The following is a 16,199-nucleotide window of genomic DNA, read 5'->3' on the forward strand; positions in this document are numbered from 1 at the left end:
TATCAAGTACCTACCACTGCACTTTCCTTTAAAATATATTGTATGTAGTTTCTCAGATGATAGTACAGATGCAGAAAGTTGTCAGAACTCTTGTCAGAATTTAATCCCTCACATAGTGATATTATACAATAAGAATGTTTTAAAATTTAAGATGCAGAGATATTCTTGTAGTGGAAAGATTTCATGCATATTTTCTTCTTAGTTGTTGCTACTCAGGTTCAATCATAGTGCTTTAAGAGGGAAAAGAAAGTGAAAATGAAATCAATGCATAATTCTAATTTTAATTGACTAGTGAATTGTGAACATTTTTTTTTTTTCCAAATGGGAACTCATTGGTTGCTAGGTTCCTAGATACCTTAATTTTCTCTACATATCTGAAATTGCAGCCTCTCCTGAGAGTTCTGAACCTCACACAGTCTGGTAGACAGATCTAGGCAGGATTTTCTTTTGACCTGGCCCTTTGGGTGCCTCTGCCTTTTACTTCTGAGATATCCATATTCCTAGAATAGATTCATCAACATTTTCATTAATATTCATTAGAGATTTTGGTCTATAGTTTTCCCTCTTTGCTTTATCTCTTTCTATTTCAAGTTTCAGGACCATATTTGTTTTATCAAAGGTGTTTGTTAGGCATGTTAAATTTAACAAATTGCCTTGTCTGTTTTTGGTCATTTCTAGGTATGTTAATTTGATAATGGAGATGGGAAGTCTTAAAGCCCTACTTTTAAGAAAAACCTAATCAATTTAGATTTCCCAACTTCTTTATAAGATTCCCCACCCTCACCTCCAACTCCCAGGTATAAACAGAAGCAGTTGGCCTTCCCTGTTAAGTAGTGCCTATTCTTTTAGGATATAAAGGAGCTGTGTCTTGTTTTAGAATAAAGTGGTGAGTTTTAAAAATAAATGATTTATCAAGCTTTATAAACCTAAACTTAATTAGTTTAAAGTTCTGTTAAGGTTTAAAGTTATTTCACATCTAATTAATTACATTTTAGTAAAAACAGTTCACTACATAAACTGCTTATAACAGTTATTTAATCACTGGAAAATTTTGTTGTTCATTTATCCCTTCACATTTTTTCAACATTTTCATTCTTTTTAGTTTGTTTTATTGCTTCGTGATGTTGTCTGCCCAGTTCTAATTTTTAATGTGTGATTTTCTTCAGTTAGCTTTTGATCTTTTTTTCCATTTGATTAATTCTACTTTTTAAGGTGTTGTTTTCTTAAGTGAATTTTTTTATATTTGACCAATTGTATTTTTTTAAAATAAATTTTCCTTTTCCAAGCTGTTGACTCTCTCTTACATATCATTTCTTTGTCCAGTTTTTTCTTCTTAATACTCTTATTTGCCCTTTAAAATCTTTTGTGAGCACTTCTAAGTAGCCTCTTTGGGCTTGAGACAAGCTCATGTCACTCTTCGAGATCTCCCATGTGGGCATTTTGTCCTTATCTGAGTTGGTGTTTTAATCTTCCTTGTTACCATAGTAGCTTTTTATGGTTAAGGTTCTTTTTTTCTTTCCTTCCCTTCCTCTTTCCTTTCCTTTGTCCCTTCTTCCCTCCCTTCTTCCTTCCCTTCCTTCTTCCTACACTTTAGGAGAAATCACTTTGTCAGCTGATGTGATCAGAATGGATTGGAGAGAGAAGAGATTTGAGGTAGGGAGACCAATTCAGAAGTTCTTAAAATATAGTCCAGATCCTGAATTAGAGTGGTAACTTAATAGAAAGGAGACATATAGGAGAGAAAGTTTGTGGAAGCAGAGATAAAGAGATTTGACAACTAGTTAGATATATGGTGTAAGAATGAGGTATTGAAGATTAAATTACATAGAGCCTGGGTGACTGGAAGGATTCCCTTGAAAATAGAAGAGGACCTAAATGGGCAACATTTATTTATAGCAACTTTTTTTTTTTTTTTGTGGTGGCAAAGAATTGGAAATTGAAATGATGCCTATATCATCTGGAGAATGAATGAACAAGTTATGTAATATGAATGTAATGGAAGACTATTGTTCTATAAGAAATGATGAGCAAGCGGATTTCAGAAAAACCTAGAAAGATTTTCGTGAACTGATGCTGAGTGAAAGGAGCAGAACCAGGAGAACAATGGACACAGTAACAGGAACATTATTTGATGATCAACTATGATAGACTTAGATCTTCTCAGCAATACAATGATTCAAGATAATTCCAACATTCTTGGGATGAAAAATGCCATCTGCAACCAAAAAAAGTTTACTATTTTCACTTTTGTTTTTTTTTTTCTTTCTAGTGCTTTTCTCTTTTGTTGTAAGTCTTTTTTCACAATTGACTAATGTGGAAATATGCTTAACATGATTGTATAAGTATAACATATATTAGATTATTTGCTGTTGGGTGTGGTGGAAAAAAAGGGAGAGAGAAAACAGGAGCTCAAAATTTTATAAAGATGAATGACGAAAACAATCTTTACATGTAATTGAGGGGAAAAAACTATCAAATAAAAAGTTATAAGTAAGTATGAGTGCAAAAGATATCATAGGAGATAATTTGGGGTGTTGGGGGGCAGGGAATGGGCTTGTAGTAGTCAGCCTCCAATAATAAGTAAGATTTTTGTCTTTGATGTTTGCCTTCCACTTTTGTTCTATTCCTAGTGATTCTTCTTCCCAGAACCTGAGAATTCCAGTCTCCTGCTGCTGTCTGGCTCTCCAGAATCTCTGCTCCATCTCTATTCCCCTTCCCTAGTCTCCTGTTGTCAGATTATGTAAGGGAGATAGATTCTCTCCCCCAAAGTGCCAATCTCACAAAAGCCAGAAGTCAGGACTGACAGTTTAGGACCTCACTTCTGAAAAATACTAACTTACAGCAAGTCATATCTTTTGATCTCAGGAAACTACTGATTGCCTGAACAAAGACTTATCTAGTGATTATTCCATCTTGTAGAGACATATTTCCCTGAAAAAAGAAAAAGCCTCTCCCCAATCCAGATTTGCATTTAGATGGTGTTGGCAAAGAACAATATTTCTGTGTAAGCAGCTGATATTTTTCTTCAAGACTTTGACACTAAAAAATTTTCCTAAGTCCTCTGTCAATGTTTAGGCAATAAGTAGTGAGTGGGAGATGAATCTGTGGGGGAAAAGATGTATTTAGGAAAGTGATATTTGGCTATGGTACCCTGGTGAACAGTTATGAACAGCTTGTTCAGGAAAAATCCTGAGGTATACATGAATACTCACTGAGAGGTGGAGCACTCTCTTTACAGAGGAAAAAGGGACTTGTGTTTGCTTTTTCACATATCCTCATATTCTTGATTCTACCTATGTTCTTGATCCGTTTTCATTTTAGGATGAATAAATAGATTAAATATGAAATCATGCTTTCCAAAGTTTTTTTTATTTTTGAGCCAAGTAGGAAATTCTGGATCTTCCTTCCCAGTGCCTTGAACCAAATGTCATTCATTTTGATATGCTGGTCCTGGATTTTACTTCACAGGGTTATTCTGAGACTCAAATGAGATAAAATTTGTAACTTAGTACTTAGTACTTAGTATGGTATTTGGCATGTAGTGCTTAAAAAATGCTTATTCCCTTCCTTTTCTTTCTCTTCACTTTCTTTCATTGATAACCTTAAATTAACAAAACTGCTGCAGGAACTGTACAGTAACTCTTTACTACATGGCTTGGAGAAGAGCAGATTCATAGAAACTTTCTTTAGATTAAAAAGGGAAAAAATAAATACAATATACATTCTTTTCTCTTCAAGAGTGTATAGTTTTAATAGACAAGACAGGAACATGTGAAATAGGCAATGGCACAAGATAATATGTTTAAGTGACTATAGATTATAGATCTGGAATCAGGAAGACCCGACTTCAAATTTGGCCACAGATACTTACTTGCAAATCATTTAACCTCTGCTTGTCTCAATTTCTTCAGCTGTAAAATGGGAATAATGAACCTTTCCAGGGTTATTGTGAAAATCAAATGAGATAATTATACTTACCATAGTTGCTGACACACAGCAAGCACTTTATCACTGTTAGATGTTATTATCATCATCATTATTATTCATTGAATAGGGAGATCAATGTGGGTTGTAGCAGTTGGGAAGGTCTTGTAGAGAGATCTTGGCTTGGACCAGGGCTCAGAAAGTCAGGTAGGATTCAGATAGACAGGAGAAAGTTATTCTAGGTGAAAAGCACTGCATGAGCAGAGCCTTGAAATCAGAAATGAACCTGATTCATAAGATTATATACTAGGTGGTAGAAGGAATCTTCAAAGTTCCTTTTTAAGAATGAAGAACTTGAGCCCTGAAGACATGAAATGATTTGCCCAAGATATCATAGGTAGTAAGTGGTACTTCTGGGGCTCCTTGGGCAAATTTATTCTCTAGGACAAATGAAATCATCTACATAAAAGGCTTTGAAAACTTTAAAGTGCTATATGAGTCAGTTATTATTGATATCCTCATACTTCTTTATTTCATCTACTAATTGTTTTTTTTTTAATTAGGATATTTTGTATTATCATTAGGTACTTTTGTATAATATTTGAAAGACATTTGTTTCATTTTATAGTAGTGGTTTCAAACTCTTTAAGTATGAAGATTCCTTTTAAATGTCAAATTTTGTTGATTTCCCTTTTGATAGTTAATATCTGCCAATTGAGAAAATGCATGATAACAAAAAAACCTAATGTGAACTCATTTATGTTTTTAAATGAATTAGTACTTTATTCATTTCACAAAAATCATATAGATGAAACTTATGTAGAATATTATTTAGCCTTTAAAAGTTATCTCCATTATATATTATTCATCTGTTTATCTTCTTGCTGCTAAATCATGATCAAAAAGATAATACTTTGTGTGTGGTGGATATGGAACCCTTGCTGTAGCTCCAGGGTTTCATAGAGGTACTGGGGCAGCAGGTTAAGGAATCACTGACATAAAGAAATTAAACAAATTAGACTGGGTTTGGCCAGTTTATAAATGTCATCAATCAAAACAAAACAAAACAAAAAACAAACCAAAAGAAACAAAAAACTCCCACAACAGTATACAGTATTAACCAGTTAACCATTTAACCAACAGTAACCAATATTAACATTATAACAATATTAAAACAAAATTAAATAAGACATTTGTCTTTGAATCCTTTTGTTAGGATGACCTCTACTGGGCAATTACGGTTCTGCAATTGCATCCTAACTTGCTCTGTAAACATTTTTCAATATAAGTAGTTAAAAATTCTGGCTGGTGAGAGATATTTTTATAAGTTGATTAATGTTTTTTCAGAAGCAGCCTAATAATGCAAAGCACATTTTACATAGATTATGTTACTCCCTCCTTTGAGGCAGGTCCCACAGTTTTCATTATGCTCATTTTATTGGTAAGGAACTGGATCTTGGAGAGATTGACTTGCTCATGGGAACAGACTTATAAAGTATTGGAATTAGAATTCAAACCCAGGTCTCTCTTTACCTTAAAGTCTCTACAACACTATTTTGCCTTCATTAGATACATAGTGTAGTATAAAACCTAAAGAAAATTGTGATAATGTTCTAACTTGTAGGTGGCAAATCTACATATAACAGTTTTTCCCCCCATGGGTCACAGGGAGTTATAAATTATCTGAATTCTGCTATCTATGAAATTCATTGTAGGAATTAAATTAAGAAAGTTTAACATCCTTTGAAAGAGTAGAAGGCAGAAGGAAGCACAACAGTGATAATAAGCTTCATGTGGAATTGTAGGGTTGTGGAAAGTGATTGTGGATTATTTGTAGAGACAAAATAGTTCTGTTATTTGCTCCACATCTCTAATTGGAAATATAGACTCACCAAAATAGGAGTTTCTGAAGGGTACTGGCCTGTTTTAGATCAAAGCAGGAATGATTACAACATAGCTGTGATGGATGCTACATAAAGTGAATGTGGGACAATAGTAACTGGAGTGGACAGCAAACAAAATAACTTTAAATGATAATGCCTATATATAAATAGGTAGATCATCTTTTGTGAACAGCGGTTAGAAGTTGGATATAAAGTAGGGAGAGAGAAGAAAGAATTCCAAAACATTCTAGGCCTTAAGGAGAATGACCACAAACCAGAAAGAACTTTGAATGCTGACAGCATTGAAATCTCATCGGTAATGTTTTTGTAGTAAAAGTAAAACAATAAACATTAACAAAAAATGTTGTAAAAGATTTTATTCTTCAAATTTCAAGGAGAACTATAATAATAATTTCTATTTTATGAGACCATAGATATGAGCTGGCAGAACCCTAGGGGGCATCTAAGTATTTAAGTATTTAGCAATTTGATGAAGAGTTTAATGTATTATGGTTACTTGGTGCAAACTAATTAAATTTTGATCTTTCTCATAACTATTTATTTGAATTATTTTAAAAAACTTGTTTTTTTTAAAAAATTGGGCTCAGGAATTTTTCAGAATGGAAATAAACATTATAGAAGAATTATCTTTATGATAATGACATAATTTAAATAATCAATTTTTGTTTATATAAAGTGTCAAGATTCTACTTAAATTAGTCTCTTTCAGAATGACATCTAATCTCTGAAACAGGCATCGATTTATTAATAGTTTCTATAATTGCTAGAAATTAAAAATGCTTTATTACTATTGCTTTTAATACCTTCAGCTTTAGGTTGAACCAAATGTTATGGCATAACATTTCAAGATTTAAGAGATTACTGGTTACCATTATTGGCTGTTGAAATTGCCTTTAAAAATAACTATTCCAGTGAGAAATGGTCATCAAAGGAAAAATTTAATTGGAAAGAGGCAATTGAAAGGGTTTGTGCATGGTAGAAGAGTTATAAAGACAACAAATTTCTTTTGAGTGGCATATCTTTTATTTTGGCTTAAATCAAACTGCTGGGGAGTAGAGGAAAGAAAGAAAGCAATGACAACAAAATTACAACCCACTCTCGTATCTTTATCAAGAAAACCCTAAATGGAGTCAGACATGACTGAATGACAACAACCAATTAATAGTAATAATTTGTTGACATGTATTTATTTAAATCTTGCTTCAAGTTATATTTCTTAATTATGCATATATATGTCAGAAATTATTGGTTGGTTGCTACTGTGTTTTAAACTACCAGATTGTAAGATCCTTGAGGGCAAGGACTTTTATTTATCATCCCCACAGTTCCTTCTTCAGAATAAATGCTCAATAAATATTTATTTAATTAAAATATCTACTCAATTTTTAAAAAATTTCTAATAGATTTGACTATATTTAGCATTTAATACTAAATGTGCCACCATCTTTTTTTTTTTTTTTTTTTTTTAAATTTTCTTCAGGACTAGTCATTTTATAAAAGCTTTACCTTTGATTTCCCTGTAGTATCTATTTACTAGCTTCTTCCTGAAAAAACATCTGTTTCCTTGGCCTTTTTTGAATGGGTATTCTCTATTTGGCTTCCTCTGTTCTATCCAAATTCATTTTTTGATATGATATCCCTCTATTGTAGTAGAAGGGTGTTTTATTACTTTAGAGAGAAATTTTAGAGAGAATTCTTTGAATTAGAGAGAATTCTTTGAATTGGGGAACTTTCCTGATATGATAGATAGGTACTTTCTCCATCGCTTCTTGTTTTTTAAATTCAATGTTCTATATGCTACGTTGCCTCTCATTTGAAAAAAGGAGGGAAAAAGAAAAAAGAAAGCAATATATTATTGGGGGTGTTTTTTTTTTTTTTTTTTTTTGTTTTTTTTTGTTGTTGTTGTTGTTGTGTTTTGTTTTTTTGCTATTGCTCCAATTTTCCAGATAGGGAGGAATTTTCAGGCATAGAGAAGGAATTAATCAGGCAGTGCAGCAAGCTTGTGGTGTCTTAATTTTTTGATGTTTGATCCGATGCATTTACAGATGGTGGTATATGTTAAAGAGCTGTTTTCATATTTTGTTACCTTACAGAAAATAGTTATATTTCCAGCTACACTGGTGATCTTGGTGGTCCTCCCTAGGCTGTACTTCTACTTTCTGAGGAAGAGCTCAGACTAAAAGGGAGTTCAAGAAATGCTCAATCACAATAGTCCTTTGGAAAAAGTACCAAAGGTACAATTGTCATGCTTTCAGTGTCAAGGTCCACTACAGAAATTTAGTCCAAGTTCATTTCCTTAAACAGACTGTCATGCTTGGCTTGCATGGAAGGGAGCCTAATTAATCCACTTTGATTGTAATCAGTGAATCAGATAACTCTTTGTACTCTTTCCTTCTACTTCATGGCTTTTGTAAGAAAAAAAAAATGTAGTGTTCAGCACCCTGAAGATTACCAAGCTGTTGAACTTTGTTACAAGTGGTTACTGATTTGAGATGCATTTCATTACTTAGATCATGTCTCCTTTTAAAAAATTACTTATTAATTTTTATTTATTTATTTATTTTGCTAAGGCAATTGGGGTTGAGTTGGCCAGGGTCATATAGCCAGGAAGTATTAAATGGCTGAGGCCAGATTTGAGCTCAGGTCCTCCTGATTTCAGGACTGGTGCTCTATTTACTACATCAACCAGCTGCTCCTACTTATTAATTTTTAACATTCATTTAAAAAAATCAAATTCCAAATTTTCTCCCTCTCTCCCCTCCCCACCCATTGTGAAGGCAAGAAAAGTGGTATCAATTATGTGAAATCATGCAAAAGATATTTCCATGTTAGGTTACCAAAAAAAAAAACCCCAGGAAAAATAAAATGAAAAAATTATGCTTTAATTTGTAATCAAACCTTCTACTTTCATAGATTCAAATCAATTCTTTCTCTGGAAGTAGATAACATTTTTTCATCAAAAGTTCTTTAGAATTATCTTGGATCATTGTCTTGGTGAGAGTAGCTAAAGCATTCATAATACATTATTGTACAGTATTGCTGTTACTTTGTAAAATGTCCTCCTGGTTTTGCTCATTTCACTTTGCTTCTGTTCATATAAATCTTTTCATCTTTTTTTGATATTATTCTGTTCATTTCTTATAACATAATAGTATCCATCACAATCGTATACCACAACTTGCTCAGCTATTCTCTAATTGTTGAGCATTCTCTCAATTTCTAGTTCTTTGCTACCAGAAAATTGCTATAAATATTTTTATACATATAGGTTCTCCCTTTTCTTTGATATTTTTGGAATGTGTCAAAGGGCAAGCACAATTTTCTAGCACTTTGGGTGTAGTTCCAAATTGTTCTCCAAGATGGTTGGATCTGTATATAACTTCTCCAGCAGTGCATTAGTGTTTCTTTTTTTTCCCCTTCCATATCCCCTCCAACATTTGTCATTTTCTTTTTTGTTTAATTAGCCAATCTGATAGATGGGAGGTAAAAAATCAGAGTTGTTTTAATTTGAATTTCTTTAATCAATAGTGATATAGAACAACTTTTTCATATGGTTATAATTAAGTTTTATTTTTTCTGAAAGCTACCTGTTCATATTCTTTCACCATTTTTCCATTAGGAATAAATTTGAGGGGCAGCTAGGTGGTACAGTGGATAGGGAACAGGGAACCTATTACTTTCTTCTCCTGCTTTGCTGTTCTGCAGGTGGTATAATTATGTGATCCACCTTATTTAAATATGTAGCATATGAATAAGTGTTTCCCTGTAGCATCCTAGACACACAGACTCTTAGACATGGAGATATATTTTGTTCCCATAGCCATCATTTCAAATATATTCTGTGATCTTTCTCTGTTGCTGTCTCCTAGAAAAGAGATGAAGACTCTGGAGCAGAATGGTATCCTAAAAGGATCTTTAAGTGCTGATCAGCAGCTGGCTCTCATCAGTGGTTGCACCGACATCAAAGTGGCAGTAGAGGGAGCCATTTACATTCAGGTGAGAGGAGTATCTGTACATCACTTTACTCATGGGCAGGAGTGATTGTGAAGTACTATGCATTTTGCCTATATTGGAAGAATGAGGCAGGCAAGAAACAACCATATAAAGGATGTAATTGACTCTTATAAAACTATGAAAAAAGAAAATGCTATTTTAAAATGCATCATAAACAGATTCTAACATAAATAAAATAAACATTGTGGTAATAATAGATTAGGAACATTTCTTTTACTTTCTTTTCTTTCTTTCTTTTTTTTTTTTTTTAAATAATCATATATTCTCCAAATGAAAAGTGACAGTGTTTTCCTTTCTTCATTTTTTTCTCTTTGGGAATCTATGTAGATGACTAAAGGTCTGAAAAGTTTATAATAATACTTTTTATTTATTTATTAGTCTTTTAACCAGTCCATTAGGACAAAACTCCTTAAACTGGATGTAGGGTTGAAAAATTATGATTTATTGTCAGTAAATATTTGATTTGTATACCTATTTTGTATATCTCTGTCTTTTTATGTCTCTGGTGAAAAGGCTCACAAATAGAAAATGTTTAAGGAACTCTGCACTAGAACATCAAGTTTCTATTTCACATGGACTACTTTCTCCCCTCCCCCCATCTTTCTATACTCTACATTTTATTTTCAAAATATATGCATAGATAGTTTTCAACATTCACCCTTGCAAAACTTTGTGTTCCAAATTTTTTTTCCTTCTCCCCATCCCCTCCTTTAGATAGCAGATAATTCAATATAAGTGAAACATGTGCATATTTCCACCTTTATCATGATGCACAATAAAAATCAAGTCAAAAGAGAGAAAATAAGAAAACAAAAAAAAAAAAAGCAAATAACAAAAAAAAAAATGAAAATACTATCTTGTGATCAGCATTTGATCCCCACAGTCTCTCTCAGGATGCAGAGGGCTTTCTTCATCACAAGTCCATTGGAACTGGTCTGAATTATCTTATTGATAAAAAAGAGCCATATTCATCAGATTTGATCATTGTTGCTGCTGTGTGCAATGCTCTTTTGATTCTACTCACTTTACTTAGCATCAGTTCACGTAAGTCTCTCTAGGCCTTTTTGAAATAATTCTGCCGAACATTTCTTAAAGAACTATCTTATTCCATAACATTCACATGTCATAATTTATTCAGCCATTCTCCAACTGATGGGCATTGACTCCATTTCCACTTCTTTGCTGCTACAAACATTTTTGCACATGTGGGTCCTTTTCCCTTTTTTATAATCTCTTTGGGATATAAGCCCAGTAGAGACACTGCTGGATCAAAAGGTATGCACAGTTTGGTAACCCTTGGGGCATAGTTCCATATTCCCCAGAATAGTTGGATCAGTTCACAGCTCTACCAACAGTGTATTAGTGTCCCAGTTTTCCTACTTCCCCTCCAACATATGGACTACTTTGTAGACTTATTTCTCCTTTACTGTACTTGTGCAATGTAGAGTTTTTTTTTTTTTTTTTTTTTATTCACAGGCAGGACTTTATCCCAATTACATTTTATTTTGTTAATTTCAACCCAATAGATCAAGCCACTGAGATATTTTTGGATACTAATATTATAATCCATTGTATTTATGATCAGTTAGCTTTGTGTTAGGCTAAGATTTGATGTTTGCATTTCCCTGTTTATTCATAAAGTGTTGAACAAAACAGATATTTGGAGTAGTCTCTTGAAGACTTCCTTCTAGAATAATATTGTATCCATTAATTCTTCACTCTTAGATCCAAAACCACATAACTGTACTAATAATCTAGCTTGCATTATCTCATCTTGTTTACAGGTGATAGTGAAAGAAAATTGGTAAATAAATGACATGCTGAAATCCTTATACACAATGACTATGATATTTCTCAGGCCAGTCAGTAGCCTGTAAAAAAATAAACTACTTTCGTCATATACAATTCTTTATTAAAACCCATTTTACTCATAATTATTGCCTTCCATTGTTTCCAAATGCTCACAAATTACCACTTTAATAATTTCTACTAGAATTTAAAAGTTTATTGTTCGAGCAGGGCCAAGAGATCATTATATACTTCAACAATAATACTAGATGATGACCAGTTCTGATGGACCTGGCCATCCTCAGCAATGAGATCAACCAAATCATTTCCAATGGAGCAGTAATGAACTGAACCAGCTACGCCCAGCGAAAGAACTCTGGGAGATGACTAAAAACCATTACATTGAATTCCCAATCCCTATATTTTTGCCCACCTGCATTTTTGATTTCCTTCACAAGCTAATTGTACAATATTTCAGAGTCTGATTCTTTTTGTACAGCAAAATAACGGTTTGGTCATGAATATTTATTGTGTATCTATTTTATATTTTAATATATTTAACATCTACTGGTCATCCTGCCATCTGGGGGAGGGTGTGGGGGGTAAGAGGGGAAAAATTGGAACAAGAGGTTTGGCAATTGTCAATGCTGTAAAATTACCCATACATATAACCTGTAAATAAAAGGCTATTAAAAAAAAAGTTTATTGTTAAGTTTACCAGTCTACTTGTAATTTGAAATAGTCACCTTTTCCCATTATTTAAAGATTGGGATTTTTGCACATCTATAATGTTGATGTTCTTCTTTGATTCTTCATAATGCTTTAAAAATCATTGAGAACATATCAGCAAATAATTCTGTTGTTTTTCTGTGTTGTAGTTTGTCCAGGCTTCCATTTGGGGGCAGTGTGAGCTGTCACCATCTTCTTTTTTACAGTTCTATTTATTTACTTTTTTGTCCTTTACAGTCTGAAGATCATTCTCCTTGTAGAAAAGGTAGAAGGTAGTTAGGGTTGGATACTCTTCTCCCTAATACAGTATGATTTTCTTGCCAGTCCCAGTGCCAAAGAGACATCTAGCCCAAAAAGCTACCCTTAGAAAACTATAAACTTGTAGAATTCCTCAGCACTCACTATAAAAAAAAGTTGGCTTATGAGGAATGGGAGAACAAGATTTTGTGAATACTGGAATTTTTGGTTCATGAATAAGAAAAGGGTGAGGTATATAATAAGGCCAATCTGGGAGTAGGAAAAAGCTCTATAATAAAGATTGTAGATATTTGGGGCTACTTTCCACCTTCTTTTGATACTTTGCTGAAGCCTGTCTATCCTCTTCTCAGAATAATGTTATTAAATGTGTAAAATACACATACAAAATACAAAGAAAACTAATTATATTGAAGCTTATTTACCAAACTGTTGGAAAAAGAAAGATCTTAGACCCTAGGTTAAGAACTTTTGTTTATAGGAGTCAGGTACTTATAGGATTATAGATTTCAAATGGGAAGGGACCTTAATAGCCACCTAGTAATGATAATTATAAATAACCTCTTCATAGACACTAGAAATCAGGGTGATGCTTATGGATTATGGCACAAACTTAAATAAATGACATAACATTAACATATACTGGGTATCACCCCAATCTGTACAATGAAGTACTTTTGATAAAGTGATTTTTTTTGGTGGGGGAATGTCCTATTGTTCTATTTATATCATAATTTCTTTGGTACTTAGAATTGCATGATAACTATTTCTACCCCATATTGCTGTCACATGGTTGTCTCTTGTGACTTTTGAAGTTCAGACTGTTCTGGATTCCTTATGATAATGGGGAGCACTGGAGACGGGCTGTGTAATTTGTTTCTGATCTAACTCTAAATTTAATTTTTAATGATGCCAGTAGGGCCATCCTAAATTCTTTGACATCCTACCCTTTAATTTCACCCATTGCTTTAGAGTTTACTTGGTCTGCTGAGCATAATTAATAAATAGTCTCTTAGGGAATAGCATTCAGAAAAAGAGTTAATACTCTCTTCCTGTGCTAGAGAGGTTCTTGTGAGATATTTACTATCTACAGGCACAATAAAGTACTTATAACTAAGAAAAAACTACAAGGGATCTGCTTTGGGCAGCATAAGCTAGTCTAGTATATATAGTAGAGGCATAATAACATAAGTCTGTATGATGGGAATACTTGGATCCATTATGGTTACATGTACTTTCTTACAGTAGATACAAGAAAAGTACCTGTTAATTACCTCTATTCATTCACCAAGTAGAATGGGAGAAAAAAAGTCTCTGTGCTAGGATACGCTCTTTGTGCAGTTAACATCTTTGCTGAATTTATACTTTTTGGGGGATATTCCGTAGGAAGAAATCTTCCCCCATACCAATAAGCAAATTATAGATCTATACAAAAGAAAAGTTCTGAGTGGGCTGGGGTGATTGATTCTAGGACAGATTTTTAAAATAATCATAATAAAATATAGATATATGTGTGTATATATGTGTACATATATACATATACACATATGTGTGTATGTATGTATGTATGTGTATATGTATGTATGTATGTGTATATGTATGTATGTGTATATATATATATATATATATATATATATATATATATATATACTGTTGAGGTAATTGGGGTTAAGTGACTTGCCCAGGATCACACATTTAGGAAGTGTTAAGTATTTGAGGCCAGATTTAAACTCAGTTCCTCCTGACTTCAGGGCTGGTGCTCTATCCACTGTACCACCTAGCTGCCCTAAATCTAATATATTTTGTTGCTGATGCATGATTCTTGTATGACATGCCTCTAAAAACTACTTCTTTTCTTCTTGAGACATTTTTTTAAAAATGGTATCTTCCAAATGACAATGCTATATGCTCAACAATCCAGGTCATTTTTGACTTGTTTTTCTTTATGTTAAGATATTAGATTAATTGTTTTTTTTCCAATTCCCCTTTAATCCCAAGATTCTGTGATTCTATGACATTGGTTATTACTTATTCTTCATACATCATGGAGTTAATGAAAGTAGAAAACCCTGTGGATTAGGCAAAGAAATTTTTTTTTTTGGTTAACACAAAATTCATGAGAAGTTTTATAATACTCAACTTATAGAGGTCAAAGTCATGGAAATCTGAATGCATTTTTTCTTCTTAAAAATGAATTTTCCATCTAAATCTCAGAGGGCAGGAACATGGGTCAGAAAGTTGCCTAATGCTTTGTTGAAATGTAGGAGCGTGCAAGTTTGAAACTTGAAATTCCAGACCGCACTACAGTATTTCAAACCAAATCTTGCCTGGCAAGAAAACCTTTCAATTAGTTAGGAAAAAAAAGTTAATTCCAGAACATGTCAAAAGAACTTTTTTTTAAAGTCATAATGCATATACATAATAGTTAATTGAGAATTGGGATTTTGGAGATCTCCAAAACCATCAAAGGAGAATGGGGAATGTCAATGACATTGTGAAATTAGGTTAATCTTCTTTTCAGCAAATCATATCCTGAACTACTAAAAAGTTTAAAAAAAGCCATCTAGTCACATAGTTGTACTACTGGAAACTGAAATTTGCAATCCAAACTTACATTTTCCTTAAAATTTCTAAAATACTACATTTTAAGTATTTTATTAAATCTATTTTTTCCTTCCAAATAACTAAGGGAATCCTTACATTTTATAAATTAAGAAGGAATTTTTCCATGAAAATAGAACCTTAGGTTTTGAAACCAATAACATTGACTATATTTCCTTAATTCCTTGAGAAAACAAATATTGTTATTGTGTTGTTCTGTTACATTGACATGAGGGAGTATGTAGTAGGGTTATAGATTTTTGCTTTTTTAGTTCTGTGGTTATTTAAAAAGAAACCAGGCTAGAATCAATTTAGTGGAAATTAAAAAGAAATAAAGTGTATTATACTTTAAAGATTGTGAAATCATTTTTACTATATTATTCTTTTCTAATATAAATTATATGTTAACTGTAGATTTGACCATTAATCTTTGTGGGATAAAAATACAGTATTATCCAACTAAAATTATTTGTCCTTAGAATGTGAAGGTTCCAAAGAGTTGGAAACTATCCAAGTCTCTGAATTTAGATTTTGTTTCTTAGTTTACCCTATTGTTTGTTAATAGAAGTTTTTTCCTTCTAAACTTAAAATTTAAAAAGAAAACATGATCTAAGGTTCCTAAAACATAGCTGCTAACACTGCCATCTCTTGCTTTAGGTATACTTAGTTTTATATGGTTAAAAACTTTTGGAACTGAAAGGAGCACATTGTTTTAATTTACAGAGCCTACAAACCCTAGCCTTAAAGAATCTTCAGGCCTTAAAAAAACGTTATGTTTAACATTATTGGATTACTTGCTATCTGGGGGAAGGGGTAGGGAAAAGAAGAAAATTTGGAACACAAGATTTTTTTTTTCCTTCCTTTTTTAAAAAAATTTTTTTTTTTATTTATTATAACAACTTTTTATTGACAGAACCCATGCCAGGGTAATTTTTTTACAACATTATCCCTTGCACTCACTTCTGTTCTGATTTTCCCCCTCTC

The 16,199-nt window shown here is 32.6% G+C and overlaps 1 protein-coding gene across 2 annotated transcripts in view; it reads left to right on the top strand.

Annotated features, from left to right (window-relative positions):
- The window catches only part of CRYL1 (crystallin lambda 1), a 175,911-nt gene that overhangs the window by 17,567 nt on the left and 142,145 nt on the right, over positions 1–16,199 (top strand). Inside the window, exons 2-3 of one of the 2 annotated variants that reach the window (XM_031960824.1) lie at positions 1,595–1,653; positions 9,698–9,824. In XM_031960824.1, coding sequence (XP_031816684.1) covers positions 9,705–9,824 — 120 coding nt within the window. In that variant the 5' untranslated portion in view covers positions 1,595–1,653; positions 9,698–9,704. The remainder of the gene's footprint in view (positions 1–1,594; positions 1,654–9,697; positions 9,825–16,199) is intronic. The other variant, XM_031960823.1, reaches the window with a different exon arrangement.

This window comes from Sarcophilus harrisii, chromosome 3 (assembly GCF_902635505.1).
Source record: "Sarcophilus harrisii chromosome 3, mSarHar1.11, whole genome shotgun sequence".
Classification (NCBI taxonomy): Eukaryota; Metazoa; Chordata; class Mammalia; order Dasyuromorphia; family Dasyuridae; genus Sarcophilus; species Sarcophilus harrisii.